The 17,906-nt window shown below is 40.4% G+C and overlaps 1 protein-coding gene across 1 annotated transcript in view; it reads left to right on the top strand.

The window, feature by feature from the left end:
* Positions 1-17,906, top strand: part of Galntl6 (polypeptide N-acetylgalactosaminyltransferase like 6) — a 1,088,908-nt gene that overhangs the window by 990,079 nt on the left and 80,923 nt on the right. Inside the window, exon 9 of the mRNA XM_052752327.1 lies at positions 16,694-16,801. Within this exon, the coding sequence (XP_052608287.1) occupies positions 16,694-16,801 (108 nt within the window). The remainder of the gene's footprint in view (positions 1-16,693; positions 16,802-17,906) is intronic.

The following is a 17,906-nucleotide window of genomic DNA, read 5'->3' as shown; positions in this document are numbered from 1 at the left end:
TCACATCTTCGTGAAAAGGAAGAATAAAAATAAGAAAGTAAACACCCAAATCAAGTTCAAAGTTAAATAAGCCAAATAAAATGAGGACAGAGATGAACAGTCACAGAAAGAAGTTAATAATTTCAAAAACTAAAAACTAATGGTGCAAGAGACAAAAGCAAGTAATTAATAAGAGGAGTAAATATGGAAATGAGTAAAATAATTGGGTGTAGTAATTGACCATGAAAACACAAATGCAAATGTAAAAAAGCGATAATAAAGGAAAAGTAATTTTAAGAAAATGTTAGTAACTATAAGAAAGTACTCAGATTCTATGCAAATAAAATCAATACAATAAGTAAGATGAATGATCTTCAAGAAAAGTCCAAGTACACTTTATTAGGACTTCCTGCTAAGGATCTGACAGCCAAATATCCCACCAACTCTGTCCTTATTTGGAGACTAAATTGTGAGAAAATCTGGAAAGTTCCCTCAGGCTGCTGACAGAATCTAATTGATTCTGAGACTGAGAACACTCTAAGATCTTGAGACCACACTCAGCTCCTTCAGGCCACACTCAGCTCCTTCAGGCCACACTCAGCTCCTTCAGGCCACACTCAGTCCTTCAGGCCACACTCAGCTCCTTCAGGCCACACTCAGTCTGTTGGCCTCCACTGTAGCCTCTCCCAACATCCAGCTTACTGCTTCCAGGCCATGAGTGAAATTTCATACTTCAAAATCTTCAAATCTCTTTATTCAAGAAGAATCAAGCCATGGCTCATGTGTGAGGCTCAGACTCCTCTTAATAGGATAATTCCCCTGTGGACTAACTCAGGGCTTCTGAAAACCTTCTGCACTATCTTGTAAGTATCACACAGGTGTAAACTCCATCACACACCTAAGGGGAGGAGATTGTACACAGGCCTTTCACATGGAGTGGTAATTTGAAGACCATCTTAGAATTCTTCACACCACACTAAGCAAGACTATGAAGATATGAGAAGAACATCAGAAAGCTAACCTCTCCAAACATAGTGCCAGCCTCCACTGATTGTTTAGAACATTTTTTCTAAACCATTAATGAACACAAAGTCATATGAGGATTTTTTCTGGGGTTTGCCTTGGCATTTCTTTCTTAAGACTAGGTCTCTGTAGCCCAGGCTGAGCCACCCCGTCTGAACTCAATAGTTTCTTGGGGGAGGGGGGCAGTGATAGTGGCAGTCATTGTGATCATTGTTGTTGTTTTGTACTGACTACCCTAGAAATTTTAAATATCTATTACTCAAGGACAAAAATTGTTCTTTTGCCTACCTAGATTATAATCTGAAGTATAGCCTTTAAAATGAATGTGAAATTGAAAAAAAAAGACAATTTTATTTTACTAATATGGAAGAATATAGAAACCTATTGGAAAAATCTAAAAAGTAGAGAACATATGTGCAAAAAATAAAAATAGGAAAATAAATATGATTTGTATTTTACATTTTATGTACATATGTACATGTACAACACAGCACACCAGTAATTATAGACACAATGTATATAAGATTGCAAAGATGTAGCTAGGTTCATGGTGGACACATTCATAAATATATTCCTAAACCCAGCAGATATCACTGAAAACCTTCAGTGTGAAAGATGCTGAGAGTAATACAGTCAGCAAGAAGGAAGAGACCCCTCTCTACCTTGTAGACCCCTACTCTATCTAAGTAGAACTTAGGAAAGATAGATTAAAAAGAAATTTATACAGTGGAGTATTACTCAGCTGTTAAAAACAAGGACATGAGGAAATTTGAAGGCAAATGGATGGAACTAGAAAAAAATCATCCTGAATGAGATAACCCAGACTGAGAAAGACAAGCATGGTATGTACTCACTCATAAGCGGATATTTGCTGAAAAATAAAGAATAACCAGGCTACAATCCACAGCCCCAGAGAGGCTAGGTAACAAGGAGGGTTCATGGGGGGACGCCCAGATCTCGCTGGGAAGGGGAAGTAGAAGAGATTTCGTGAGTGGATCGAGGGGAGGTGGGGACGGGAACATGAGCAATCAGGTTGGGGGTCACAGCATGGAGAGGAGAGGGAGAGTACTGAAAGAGACTGCTGGGAAGCAGGGGGGTGGGGTATTCAGGTCAAAACATGCAGCAAGGGAATCTCCCAGGAATCTACAAGAAAGACCCCAGCTTAAACTCCTAGCAATAACAGATACGTAGCCTGAACTGGCCATCTCCTGTGACCAGACTGGTGCCCAGTCTAATTGTCCTCAGGAAAACATCATCCAACAACTGACGGAAACAGATGCAGACCCACAACCAAACATTAGGCTGAGTTTGGAGAATCCCGCAGAAGAGGAGGAAAAAGGATTGTAGGAGCCAGAGGCATCGAGGATACCAAAACTGTGAAAACTCACAGAATCAACTAACCTGGCCTCACAGGGGCTCACAGAGACTGAGCTGACAACCAGAGAGACTGCATAGGACTGACCCAGGCTCTCTAAATATATGTCACGGTTATGTAACTTGGTCCTCTTGTGTGACTCCTAACAATGGGAACAGGGGCTGTCTCCAACTCGTTCACAAGTTTTTGGGGCCCTATTCCTCACACTGGATCACCTTGCCCACCCTTAATACATGGGAAGGTGCTTAGTCTTACTGCAACTTGATATGCCATATTTTGTTGATACTCATGGGAGTCCTGCCCTTTTTAAACAGAAATGGAAGAGAAGTGGGGGGGGGGGGGGCAGAAGAGGAGGAATGCGGTCAGGAACTGGAAGGAGAGAAGGGAGGGGAACCTGCCACCAGGATTTTAAATAAATAAATAAATAAATTTAACGTAAATAAATTAGCAAACAAATAAACAGGATCGTTTTTTTGACAATGGTTAAGGGATGAAAGGCAATCAACTAGTATTATAGCAGGAGCCCCCCAAAACAGAGAACAGCATTATTTGATTGTGAGATGTTTTGTGTATGTTTGCATCTGCTCTGAGGGCAAAGGTGTAAGAGATTGTGTTAACATTGCCCTTTCCCTGTTTGTACCCTGCCAGACCAATAGCTGACGTGGAGAGCCTTTGCATGGAATGCTCAGAAGAGCTTTTGAAAATACATCTGAATCTGCTTTGATGAATTAACACAGGTGCACACAGATCCCAATATTGTTTAAATACAAACTCCAGGTCTGGGTCAAGTAGAGATCCAAGGTCTCCATCTGGCCCAAACTCTGAAGCTACTGAGAAGACTTTGGTCTGCCAGGAAAACCCTGAGAAAAGAGAACCAACATTCTTCTCAATTCCTTCCACAGGCCAGGACCCCAGGGTGGCTCACTTTCCTTAGTGACTTACACCTCCAGCTTCAAATCCCTGACATCTCCTGTGACTGCCGCACTGTCTGCAAGATGTGTTTCATGTGGCACAACACAACTATGAAACAATGACACACTAGTATCCCAAAGGGAACGGTCACCTAGGCCCCTATCCTCACACTGTTCTGCACATTTCCCAACTTCTTAAACCTTCCATTCCCCATACGCTGGCAAAAACCTATAGCTTTAATTAACCAGCCTTTTTACACTTCCTCCACAGTTCTATGGAAATAGGAAATCCCCCCAAAGTTGTTCTGAGATCTACAATAATTTATTTGCCTCCCTAGAAGTACCCCCTTCTTCCCTGAAAACAGTGCCCATAAACTGCCATGATGATGCTTTGTACAAATGACTGTGGTAGAAATAAATTTAACCTTATAAAATGTGCTCATTAGAACTCCTCTTTATGCCAGAGATGAGTCTACAACATTTTATATACCTTCTCATTGCTTTTATGGGACAACTAGATTAGACACTGCTCTTTACTCTGAGCCCGCAGAGTACTTCAAAGTCTCGCTGTATTTTGTGTCTAAAACGTGACAGAAGCCTTTTTATAGTCCCCTGTATACTCAAGACACACAAGAAAATATCTAGAGTTGTTCCTGTGGGGTTTTTTCCTCAACAATATTTAGACTAGGTGACATAAAAATATCCATTTTAATTCGACATACCCGGAATCGATCTTCCAAAGAAAATATTAAAATGACTCTAGACTCATTCCAAAACTCAAAGATAAACAGAAACAGCTGCTTAATGTCTCAAAAGCCAGTCTGAGATTCATTTCAATTATCCAACAAAAGGTACCTCAGGTGTACCACAGCATTTTCAAGCTAAATTTTATGCCTATTAGAGATAAGCCTTGCGGCAGGCATGGAGTCCTTCTGGTTGTTAGTGCTTTTATGTCTGACAGCATTCTCCTAATTCCCTGTTTAATTTTATTTTGACTTCTATAGATAGCTGTAAAGTGAGCAAGGCAGAACAATTTATATGGCATTTTGCACCTGTGGTAAGGTCAGTTTGAAAAATGTCTTAAAGAGGAGATTTTTCCCCCAAATATTTAGATTTCTTTGTTGCTCTTTTTCCCTAACCAGAAAGAAAAAAAAGAAAAGAAATATAATCTGATCACTCTAATTCTTCTATTCAAATCTATGTAAAGCGAGCTCAAGAAGTACTTGTATAGGGAACTAATGAAAAATAGAAAAAGAAAAGAAAAGCTCATTACACTATTCCCAAATGCTTTCACACGCCTCCCAGTGGCGATGTTATAGTGACCCTCAAAAGCATATAACATACACATGGGCTTTAGCAGGATACGTTATGTTCTTTTCATCAAAGTCAGCAATCTTGACAACACCACGCCAACATAGCTTCACCAACCTTCCTGCCTCCTATCCACACTTTGACAGGGTGAAGACAATCCCTATCTCTGCACAATACACACATGCACAGAGCTGCGTGTGGTCCTGTGTTCTGACCTTCCCACCGATGTCATCGGGTAGCCACATCACCTCATACAACCTCAGGACCATTCAGTCACATAGTCATCAAATGATGCTCTGTGTCTCATTTAGTCCTCATAGCTGCTTTAGTAGCTCCAACTTTCTGGGAGATGAACATGACTCAGAAAAGGGTGGTTACTGCCCAGTTAGCAACTGGCCAACTAAACCATATCATGATATTACAGCAACATCTGCTCAAGTTAAAAATAATTTGCATGTATCACTATGAACCATTAAAAGTGATTACAGTTTTTTTTTATTTTGATGAAACAGCCTTAGATTGGATTTTGTTAGACATCAAAAAATAAATAAGAGGGACAATGAGATGGCTTGGCTGGTAAAGGTGTTTGCTGGAGCCTACATGAAGGAAAGAGAGAACTGACTCCCACAGTTTGTGCACATGTACATACACACATATACAGATATAAAGATAGATAGATAGATAGATAGATAGATAGATAGATAGATAGATAGATAGATACACAGATGTTAAAAAAATTAAAAATAAGGGCTGGCCAGATGGCTCACCTGGCAAAGGCACTCACCACCAAGCCTAGACCACAGAGCCCTTTCTAAAGGCAACCTTTTGGCTCTGGACATCCAAACCCTCAGGGAAAAGCTTTTTGATGTCAATTGCTTGACTTACAAGAGGACAAAAAACTAACTGAATCCAACTGAGAAAACAGAGGGCACTGGGAAAGAAACCCACATACAGAAACTGAAAAGATCAAGTAAATGAGTCCCTGGAGGCCCAGGGCCACAAATGCTGCAAGAATCTCTCTCGGAGGTCCTCCAGGTGGCCCTCTCTGTCAGCCCTGTTCTCTTCCAAAGACTCCTCCCATCCTTCAGACATGGCCCCTCAGGGCTCTGGATCTAGCTCCAGTGGAGTAAAACATCAGAGAAAGATCCATCCGTTCCCCCTGGCCTGAGGTGGACTCCCACCCCGTCAACAGAATGATTGATAGCTTAGTGAGGGACAAAGGAAAAATATTTGGATATTTCCCTGGAAGAAGTTGTACGTAGCACAGAAAACTAAATTTAAAAAATGTTAAAAGTGCTTTGTCTGTTTTTAGCAGATGATGAATCCAGAAAATTTAAATAACAGATACAAAAATCCAGAAGCATATGGAAAATATAGGGGAAAGCATGCATGCTCTACCACTAATGTGCCTTGTAAACTATAGAATAATGGATTAAAGGATATGATAAACTACATTCCTAATAATATTGTTACCCAAATAACTCTTGAGCTGTGTGCATCCATTTTGTCCCATCTATAACTTACTATTTTGGATAAACCAACTTATATTTTTGTTTTTAAATTTCATCCCCACATCCATAACTATCTGATGTTACCATGTACATAAACACTGCTTCTATAAGCAATGATTCTGCAGGCAACCTTCCCCCTATCACTTGGATACCTCTCAGATATCTAGATGCGCATACGTGCAGGTTAGTTTACATAGGGCATCTTAATACACTTTCAGAGCAGAGTACTCACTCCTAAGCAGGTAAGTCAAGAAACTGTAGATTTTTCTCCTGAGAATAAAAGCCACTATATCCTCACTTGCAACATTTTCCTCTTCTGTTCTTATTATATTCTGATCAACAAATAGAAATTTGTAGTCCTAAAATGTTATGATAGGGGCTAGAAAGATGGCTCAGTGACTAAGGATGATATTGACCCTACAGAGGACCCAAGTTGAGTAAGCAGGACCCAAATGGGGCAGTTCACAGCTGCCAGTAACTGCAGCTCCAAGAAATACAATGCCCTCTTCCCGCATCTTTTGACAACTGTTCTCACATGTACATACCCTTGCACAGACAAACGTGTGTGTGTCACATAATTAAAAAACAGATAGGGGGCTAGAGAGATGGCTCAGCAGTTAAGAACACATACTGTTCTTCCAGAGGACTTGAGTTAATTCCCATACACCTGTATTGGGTGGCTCACAACCACCTGTAACTACAGCTTTTGGGACATTGGCCCTGGCCTCTGGAGGCACCCGCACTCATGTGCACATACCCACATACAGACATAAACACACAGACACATGTGTACACACACGTGTGCACATGCGCGCACACACACACACACACACACACACACACACACACACACACACACGGGGAAGGAAGAAAGAGAGAGAGAGAGAACTTAAAATAATAAATTTTATAAATAATTTAAAAAATAAATCTTTATTTCAAAAAAAGATTTCAAAATAAGATGTTTGCTGTTTTCTATCTCAAAGAATAACCCTAAACCTCAGGTTTCTGAGAATAAAAAAAAATATGACTGCCTTTCCAAGCCTTCTGTAGACCAACTCAAACCAAAAAGTAGACTTTATTACACCTGAACAAAATGAGCCTTACTTTTGTATCTACCAAAGCCTTTCTGTTTGACAATTCACATTGTTCTTTCTATACAGATGATAGCGTCACTAGTCTTAAGGAGTTTTTCAATCCTAGTCTGCCCAAGTCATATCTTAAAATAGAAAGTTGTTTTCTAGACCCCAAGTTTGTTCACTATTAACCTACACTGTATCTATCTGTTTTGCAATCATGTGTGCCTGAAAAGAAGCTCAAGATAGCTTATGTTGAAATGTGTCTTCAGTTATACCAGAACTCCTATTTTTAAATAATGGCTGCTTACCAGGTTGCATTAAGCAAGTCGGCTGTCTGGAATTAACTTTCATTTGTTTTAATAAGCCCATACTTCACTCCCATTTCCATTCATTCATTCATTCAACAATATAGCCCATGAATTGCATGTAACATACTGTTCTAAGTGTTTAAGACTCATACTCCATGAAAGGCAGAAAAATCCTTGCCTTTTGGAGAGCAGTAGGCAGAAAAGGCACACAGTATGCGAGTGAGTGAGGTGTGCCCTGGCTTAGAAGGTGGTCAACACTTTGACAAAAGCAACAGAGAAGACTGGGCCAAGAACGCAGCAGGACAAGGTGTTGGATGTGGAAGAATTTGGAGCTACCTGGAGGAGACAAGTCGTTTTCTGGGTAGAGTTCTGAAAGGAAATAATTCCAGGTGGAAAGCCAGAACAGTCCCAGAGGCAGGAGAAAACCTGGCTTGTGGAAAAAAGAAAAGATGGCAAAAATAACTTGGGAGAAGGGGCGAGAGAAGAGGACCAGGCCAGAAGAAAGAGGGCCAGACTTGGACTCAGATGCCTAGAAATTTATATCACTGTTTCCTTGAAGCATGTAACGCTTCTGCACAGGCTTGAGGATAATGTCCCTTCCAGGGGACTAGCATAACTGTATGATTTAATTCCATTTAACGTTTCCATGTATAAATTCCAGTTTGTGGCTGATATTGAAAAACAATTTTAAAAATAAGGCAAACATTCCATTATCCATTCAACTTGAAATGAACATTTTTAAAGAATTTTTCTGTATTCATTCATGGATAAAATAACATTTCTCTAAAAATAGTTATGAGGTTGAGAGAATATGCATTACTTTGCAAATGTAAAACATTTCTCTAAGAATTAGATACTAAAATACTGCTTGACCCAGATTTATTGTTGTAGACTGTCATCACAGCACACACCAGGAAATGTCGTCTAAGAATATGATTCAAGCTAGGCATGGTGATGCACACCTTTATTTCCAACAGAGGCAGGCAGATCTCTGTGAGTTTGAGGCCACCCTGGTCTCCATAGTGATTTTCAGACCAGCAAGGGATACATAATGTCTCAAAAAACCAAATAAATAAAGAAATGAATGAATAAGTAAATAAGCAATCAAATTGACTGTAGCTGAAAGTTTTCCTGTGTCCCGCCTGGTCCACGGTCAGGACAAATCTCTCTCACCCACCAGTCCCACAGCCACTCAGACCCAAATAAGCACACAAAGGCTAATATTACTTATAAACTGTATGGCCATTAGCTCAAGCCTACCATTGACTAGCTCTTAAACTCAGCCCATTTTTGTTCATCTATATGTTGCCACATGTTCTGTGGCTTTACCTGTGTTCCATTACATGCTGCTCCCTGGATGGCGGAATGGCATCTCCTGATTCAGGCTCCCTCTTCCCAGAATTCTTCTTGTCTGCTTATCCCACCTATACTTCCTGCCTGGCTACTGGCCAATCAGTGTTTTATTAAACCAGTGTACAAAGGCATTATCCCACTGCAGTTGACAGAGAAAGACAGAGTCACTTTTCTTTGGGGAAATGGCCACTAGTAGGTGGCCCAGGCGCCCAAAATACACTTTATACATGTGTGAAATTTTCAAAGAACCTATTTAAAATATTATTTGATTAACATATATATCATATCTTTTAGAACAAATATAGAATTTGATAAATGCTACAACTGCATTTTTCTTATGAGCCATGTTCCCACACTGACACCTAAACATCTCCCTATGGTGTCCAAACATGGAAGCTTTTACAGAAAGAGGCACAATTACAATATCAAAAAACAAAGGAAAAGAAATGAACGTGTGCTAGAGTTATAGTTCAGTTCTCAGAGTGCTTGTCTAGCATGAACCTGAGGCCCTGGGCTTGATCCTCAGCAATGAATAAACCTGAGATGGGGCTATGCACCTGTAATTCTAACATTTGGGAGGTAGAACCAAGAGAATCAAACATTCCACATCATCCTCGGCTCTATAGTAAGCTGAGGACCAGGCTGGTCTACAATGAACCCTTATCTAGCTATAAAAAATATCCTTGGAAGAGTAACAAAAACAACTCTGAAAAGAGAGGGTGTGATGTAGCTTCAGTAAAAAAGGAAAAAAATATCCCCTAAGGTTATATGAGTGAACCTTAAACTGGAAACTTACAGACACTGTGTGAGCTAGTTTTTAATGTCAACTTGATACCAGTTAGGCTTTCAGAGAAGGAGTAATCTTAATGGAGGAAATGCTTTCATGGATTAGCCTGTGGGGCATTTTCTTGATTGAATGATGTGGAATGTCCCAGACCACTATGGGTGGTGCCATCCCTGGGGAGGTAGTCCTCCGGTGTATAAGAAAACAGATTGAGCAAGCAATGGAGAGCAAGCCAGTAAGTAGTGCTACCCAGTGGTTTGTGCTTTAGTTCCTGCCTCCGGGTCCCTACCTCTTTGAGTTCCTGTCCTGACTTCTGTCAGGGGTGGAGTTCAACCTCAAGAGTTGTAAGCTGAAATAATCCCTTTCCTCCAAAAGTTGCTTCTGGTGTTTTATTACAGCAATAGAAACCCTAAGTAATATAGCGCTCTAAGGAAGAAGCAGCTTAAATCTAATTGGATTTAAAAGTGATCCCATACAACCACTTGACGACCATTTATCTGTTATATTTTACCTATTATATGTTGTGTCCTTCATAGGCAACTAGAGATATAACAACAGATAAAATAGTCATGAGTTTATAGTCCAATGAGGGAAAACAAACACTAAGTAAATCATATAGGACATCACAAATAAATTACTTAGTTGTAATTATCTTAAATTCTCTCTATCCATTTGAAAGTAAGTTTCACATATTCAGAACTTGGCATGTGCCACACATTTACAGCACCACCTGTGGGAGATATCTGGAACATATGAAATACTCATTGAGTATTTATTGATTCAATACAATGTCCCTTTTAATCCCAAAGGCATACTGTCTTAGTCAGGGTTTTTATTGTTGTGAAGAGACACCATGACCATGGCAACTTTTATAAAGGAAAACATTTCATTGGGGCTGGCTTACAGTTCAGAGGTTTAGTCCATTATTATCATGGTTGGTGGCATGCAGGCAGACATGGTGCTGGAGAAGGAGCTGAGAATTCTACATCATGATCCACAGGCAACAGGAAGTAAAGTGTATACCACACTGAGCATAGATTGAGCAAAGGAGACCTCAAAGCCCACCCCACAGTGACACACTCCCTCCAACAAGGCCACACCTACTCCAACAAAGCCACACTTCCTAACAGTGCCACTCCCTTTAGGGGCCATTTTCTTTCAAACCACCACATGTAAATTCCAAGAATGGATGCCTAAAACCATAGACAATATAGATCTGCACAGATTATATATTCTCCTATGCAGATGTACCTATGATAATATTTAGTTTATAAGTTGAGCATAGTATGATATTTGCAACAATAACAAAATAATTATAGCAATGTACTCATATAAAAGGTATGAATGTTCTCTCTCTCTCTCTCTCTCTCTCTCCATTGAATATTTTAATACTTTTAGACTGTTGTTGACTATGGAAAACAAAAACCTTGGGAAAAGGAGGAAGATTATAATGGATTAAGAGAAGGACAAAATGAGAATGTAAAACAGGAGTCTTAACCAAATATAGGGGCTTACATGTAAGCTGAAGCCTAGAAAACAAATAAGAACTAGGCAAACAGTGGGGAATGCAGAGAAGAGAAAAGGGCAGAATTTCCTTTGGGCAGTAAAACCTTGTGTGGAGTTAAAAGTGGCCCTGGCCAGGAAGAGGGAAGACATCATTGAAGACAAGTCAACAAACAGTTGTTGTTAAGCTAGGAGTGATAGGAAAACACCAGCAGGTTATAAAGAAGGCATGTGATGATCACGTTTATGGTTGTAAAGAATCATAGTGATAATAATGCAGAAAAATTAATCCCAACAGTCTACTGCTTTTGTAACATTGAATTCAGCATTTTAAAAAATCTGGACAGAAGTTTCCTGAATTTGACTTCACTTTATAGTAAAGTTGACCAACTTCTGAAAGGAAGATTTTTAAAGAGCTGAGAGTAGTTTATTGAGAGAAGATGTGAATACTAATTCATTTGATTCTCTTACCTTGTTTAATCACATATGTTAACTTGTCATATAAATAATACATGTTGTACATGCCAATATAATGCATAACATCTTACAGTGCAAGACGAAAGGTATTTGGCAAATGCCACTAAGATTATTAAACCCTTCAGCCGTACTGGCCCCAGCCTAATTAGTGAGAGTCACCTGTGCTGAGATGGAATGTTCACAGACCAGGAACCAAAATAGCTCCTGGTAGAGAGTGGGCACTGATCAGTAGAGAGCAAGAAAAATGGGAATGTTGGTCCTACAAGTGACTTCTGCCAATGTTTTAAGTGAGTTTGGAAGCAGATTCATCTATAGAGGCTCCAGGTAAAGGCTCAGCCCATCAGACACCCAGACTCCAGTCTTGTGGGACCCTTGGAAGAAAGTTCCACTGAACTCACAGGGACTTGCAACCACATGGAAAAATGAGAAAACTCTGGTTGTTTTAAGCCAATATGTCTGTGATGACCAGTCACAACAACAACAACAAATTGAAACATTAATTATTTTAAAGTATTTTTATTTCTATGCGTCTGTTAGCATTGCTCACATCTTTAAAAAAAGAGAACCTTGGTTTGTTTGGGCAGCTACAACAAAGCATACTTGACTGAGGGGCTTCTAAAGCACAGAATTTATTCCTGGCAGTCTGCTGAGTCCAGGCATCTGAGGTCAGGGTTCTGGCACTCTGGAGCTCCAGTGAGGGCTATCTGCCAGGTCCCATGTGGCCACCACCTTATCCTTTCATAGCAACAAAAGAGGATAGGGGAACTTTCTAGGGTTCCTTTATTATGTAAAGACACTTATCTCATCCATGCCACCTTCACCTTTAATTTTCTCCCAGCAGCCCCACCTCTTAATACCATTACACAGGAAGGTGGGGGTTGCAGTGTATGAATCGGGGGGGCCAGCGACATAAACACTCAGTCCAGAGCAACATGCTATGATGATTGATTTAGCTTTCTACTGTGGAAGCTCTTAGGCTGTCAGAGTTTCACCATGCACTTCAGTCCATCACATCACCTCCTAAGTGTTATGATCATCTGAACAAAAACAGAAAGTAAGGACAGAAAAATGGATGACATTGCTCCAGACTGTACTCTCAGGGTTTGCCCTCATTTGCCGCCACCACCCCTTGATGCTTCAGGAAAGGGTGGCCACTTCTACAGCCTGTGCCGAAAATGACCGTCTCCTAGCAGCAGGTGCTCTGCTGGCAAGAAAGCCTCTTTATCTTGACCCTTGCTTAGCTTTGACTAATCAGAACTGACATTTGACTATACACAAGACTGGAGAACATTTTTCACCCTTCATCCTGCTCCTTCATCTGCTGTCTGATTACTTTCCATTTCCCCCTCTGTAAAATGAAAAGAATAATACATGAAGCAACCTCTCAAATAATTACATTTCAAACCAATACACTTCATTAAGCATGTCTGTAGAGTCTGAGAAACACATAATAGGGAGATCACCTACTGCAGCCAGGCCCAAACACTGACAGCTTAGTGTCCCTAAGGTCTCTCTATCACTCCTGTCACGGCTTTTGTTCAGGTTTGCAGAAGGATGTGAGTCTCCATCCAGGTTTTCTGGAACCCATATTCTGTCACTTAAAGACTCCACTAATGTCTATAGTCCCAAATTGTAGCTGAAGTTTTTCTGATCCTGTCCGGCTCCCACGGTCCTATGGTCCACAGCCACTCAGACCCAAGTAAACACACACAGAGGCTTATATTAATTAAAACTTCATGGCCATTAGCTCAGGCTAACTATTGACTAGCTCTGACACTTAAACTCAGCCCATTTCTGTTCATCTATATGTCTCCACATGTTCTGTGGTTTTACCTGTTGCCATTATATGCTGCTGCCTGGATGACAGACTGGCGTCTCCTGACTCAACCTTCCTCTTCCCAGAATTCTCCTTGTCTGCTTATCCCACCCATACTTCCTGCCTGGCTACTGGCCAATTAGTATTTTATTAAACCAGTGTACAAAAGCATTATTCCACAGCACCAAATCTTCCTCTTTATCCTCTGAAGAAGATATGTGAGGAAATCCACTCATAATTTCTTTGTCTGTGTGTGTTCACATGTATATACATGCTTATTACGTTTGTGTCCATGCATGTGGTGGAGGTATGCATTTGCGTGTGTGTGTGTGTGTGTGTGTGTGTGTGTGTGTGTGTCCCAGAGGTCAGCATTGGGTATCTTCCTCTACTGCACTTCACATTCTTTTCCAGACAAAGTATCTCTCTGAGCCTGGAGCTCACTGATTTGTCTAGACTAGTTGTCTAGAAAGTCATAGAGACTCTCTCATCTATACCTCCCCAGCACTGAGATTAGAGAGGTGTGCCTGGCAGTTTTACAGAGTTCTGTGGGATTGGATTCAAGTCTCCATCCTTGTGTAGAGTGGCAAGCAATTTACCAACCAAGCCATCTCCTCAGCCCCCATTCAAAACGTCTTGTTCCAGGAGTGACACATATCACCTTTATTCACATCCACTGGAAAGAAATAGTCAGGTCTCCCCACCTAAATACACAGGAATTTTAACCTGGCAGTGTGCCTAGAGAGAAATAAGCATGGAAAACAGTGAATCTTAGCACCGTGTCTCTCACGGATGATAAGATGAAGCCGAGGGATGATCCATAGATTTAGGCTGTCAATTTGCCTTCGTCATGTATTTGAAGGTATGTATTTCTAGCCTCCATTGCTACATAACAATGTACTCAGAAATTCAGCCACATAAAACAACCTCTAATTAACTAAGCTAATGGGCTCTACATGGTTAAAATCGAAAACAGACACAAAGGAGTTATTAATCATGTTTCTGCTCCCTGAGTGTGGACTCAACAGCATAGGCTGCAATCATGTAAAGGATTCTCATTTGTGTGTCTGCCAGCTGATGTTGGACATTAGTGAAGACCTCAATGGAGGCTGCTGAGCAAGAAGTGTCACATGGAGTCTCATGTGGCCTCCGTTTCTTCATGATACGGTAGCATCAGGGAATCAGAGTTCTGGTGTGGCAGCTCAGAATCACAAAAGCAATGCACTAACTAGATAGGCAGAAGCTATGCTGTCAATCACGACATAGGTCATTTCTGCTGTAGTCCCCTGGCTTAAGAATTTGCAAGCTGACTCAAATTCAAGGAGAAAGGACCCAGATCTGCACCTCAGTGGGAGAATACTAAGCCACGGGTAAAGGACCATATGGAGTGAGAGATAGTATGGTGTCTAGTTTTGGAAATCATAATCTCCCTCATACATTGGTTTAGACCAACTGAATTTCTCTCTGTGAAATGCCTTGTGCTTTATAGAAGAATGGGCAGCAAACCATGGCCCTGTGCCTGTTTTGATAAACAAAATTTTATTGAAATACAGCCATGCCTATTCATTAGCAAAGTTGCATAGCTCCAAAAAAGACCATATGTCCTGAAAAGACAGCATTATTAATTCTCAAGCCTGGGCAGTTTGCTAACTCCGTAGATAGAATATTGATTAAGGATGTAGGCATGGAGACACATGTTTATATATTGCAGTTAGGTGTTATGCTGGCTTAGTAAATTAGTGGTTGTAGATTTTCTTCCAATTACCATGATTTCACTAGCACTGATTAGACAGCTAGGTTTTCAGTACCAAGCATGGCCTCCCATTTGTTGAGTGTATCTTAAGCTCAATTAGAAAACCATTGGTTACCACCAAGGTATGTGTGCCACTGCTGAACCTGTAGGATTATTGTGCCATGCTGGTCATTGCTGTGTTCATGGACATCATGTCTGAGCAGGACTGTTGGTTGTGTCTCTCCTTTGCAAGCTTGTGTGGCACCTTCTGGAACCCTGAAGGCTAGGGAGGTGACATGCTAGGAGAGTTAGCTCAGATTCCTGCTTCTGAAGTTCATGGAGTCTTTAGTAATAGGAACTTACTTTCCACCTCTGGGAGTAAGCAAGGGCAGCAGCCATAGGCTGTATGTTTTGGGATTCTCTTAGACAGCCCTGACCAATAACTCAAAAGAGGGCTTCTCATGTCTGGTGTTGTGATTCTTTGGTAGGTGGTCCTTATCTCCTTAACATCACTAGCTGATTGGGTGAGACCTAACACCAGTATGAAGGGTAATGTATGCTACTCAAGGTTCACTGACTTTAAACTTTGATCTCATGAAAAAAGGCAAATGCCATCTTCATAGAAACATCCACATGTGCAAATATCTGGCACCATGGTCCAGTCAGGTTAGCACATAACATAAACCATGAAACTATCTCTAACCATTTCATTTTTTTTCTTGCAGAAAAAAAAATGGCAAAGTACAGCTTTATGAGTCCTAGATCTATATTTTGATAGCTAAATTGTTTTATAGTATACAATCCATTAGGTAAGTCTGTGACTATGTATCTGTCCACATGACTTGTCATGGTGAAATGCAATATAACCAGTTAATTGTTTTATTATATTTAAGTATAAAATCTAAGGGCATGCATTTCCTGGCTTCACATGTAATATATTTTTAAATGATTTAACAAAATTATCAAAAGCAAGTACCCATACAAAGAAGATATGTAAGCATAAAATTCTGGTTCAATATAATAATTTTGATTAAATTCTCCCAGGATGAAAAGAAATGTCAGGATACTATCTATAAAAATAGTTTTAGGGAACTAATTTTTTTTTGTTGTTCTATGCATTTGTAAATCTAGATTTTAAATTTTTATTTTTTTCTTGGTTAGCTGCCTATGACAGAAATTCTTCAGTTGAGACATTATAAGAATTGTAGGAGCCTGGAGAAATGGCTCCATGGTTAAGAACAGTTGCTGCTCTTCCAGAGGACCCAAGTTCAGTTCCCAGCACCTACAGCCAGCAGTTGACAATGACCTGTAACTCCAGTTCCAGGGGATACAACACAGTCTTCTGGTCTCCACAGAAACTCATGTTCACACACACACACACACACACACACACACACATCCTCATACATGTAGTTTAAAAATAAAATATTTTATTTAAAAAAAAAAGAAAATGTACCAATGATTTCTAAATTATATTAGTAATTCCTCTTTTTGGTGAAATTTACCCTTCTCTTTTGTTTTATTTTCTCCTCTTTAGGTTTGGATGTGTGGAGGAGAAATGTTTGACGTTCCATGTTCTAGAGTCGGTCATATCTACAGGAAGTATGTCCCTTACAAAGTTCCATCTGGGACCAGCCTGGCAAGAGTGAGTAACTGGGCATCAGAAGAGTCTGGGCTCACACAGGCTCTGCTTCCTGCAGGCGGGTACTCAACCGTGGTGTCAAGAGTTCCCATTCCTCTACTCCATCTCCACTGCTTAAAGAAGTATTGATGGTGATGGTTTTGTTGTGTGTTGCCGCATCTTCACATGCGTTGTGTTTAATATTAACCATCATCTTCTGCTAATCCTTGTTAGCAGTGTTAAATGTCAATTGGGTCAGCCATCAGTCCAGGCTATGGACTTGTCTACAGTGTCACCTATTTGCAGACCAAATGGAGGCTTAGGGAGGTGGCTTGCTCATGAACACATGGATGACCAACAGTAGTAGTGTAAACCCATGCCTGCAGGATAGATGGCCATCTTTCCCCGAGCATGGAGGGTAATAGTGAACATAATTAGTCAAATAAAGTAAAGAGTAAACAAGATGGGGGAAGTGGAGGCTCAGACTCAAGTTTCTCCTCCTTTAGAACTAGAGCTAACCCTAGATATAGATTCAGACCATGGTCAAATTTCCCATAATTAAGCAAGTCTAGTTTTGTTTCGTTTCTGTTTTGTTTTGTTTAGAATGAAATTTTTCTTGTAGATCCAATGCAAGGACACTTTTACCATCTGCCCTCCAGAAGCTTCCATATGCCTGTTTGGGGAGATACAAAGTCACAAACCTTCTCCAAACAGCCCTAGCGATGTCTCTGACATCCATGTTGCTTTCCTCTTGGATGCATCTGTTGTCTTCACCACGTTACGTGTGTGTGCTACAGCTCAGGTGCCAAGTCTAAAAGCGTGGTATCTTCCAGATGCATTGGTGCTGTGATCCCCTAGGGATCTAATTCTGAGTTGTTCTTTTTGAGGTCTTCACTAAGGTGCAATACACAACCACTCGGGTCTTTTCTACATGATTCAGTAAACTCAAATAGCAACTTTTTGTAAAGCACAACTATTATTGTTGTTGTTGTTATAAACTATTCCACTAGAGTCATTCACAGATCAGTCTCACAAGGGTGGGGCTTTGGGTCTGTTATTCTACATTATACCATCATCCAAAATAGAGCTCGGAGAACATTCAGATAACTTATTGAAGAGTTTAATTAAT

This window comes from Peromyscus californicus, unplaced genomic scaffold, assembly GCF_007827085.1.
Source record: "Peromyscus californicus insignis strain IS unplaced genomic scaffold, ASM782708v3 Scaffold_23__1_contigs__length_62951481, whole genome shotgun sequence".
NCBI classification, from domain to species: domain Eukaryota; kingdom Metazoa; phylum Chordata; class Mammalia; order Rodentia; family Cricetidae; genus Peromyscus; species Peromyscus californicus.
Note: the sequence above shows the minus strand (reverse complement) of the source record. Positions and strands in the feature narration are given on the sequence as shown.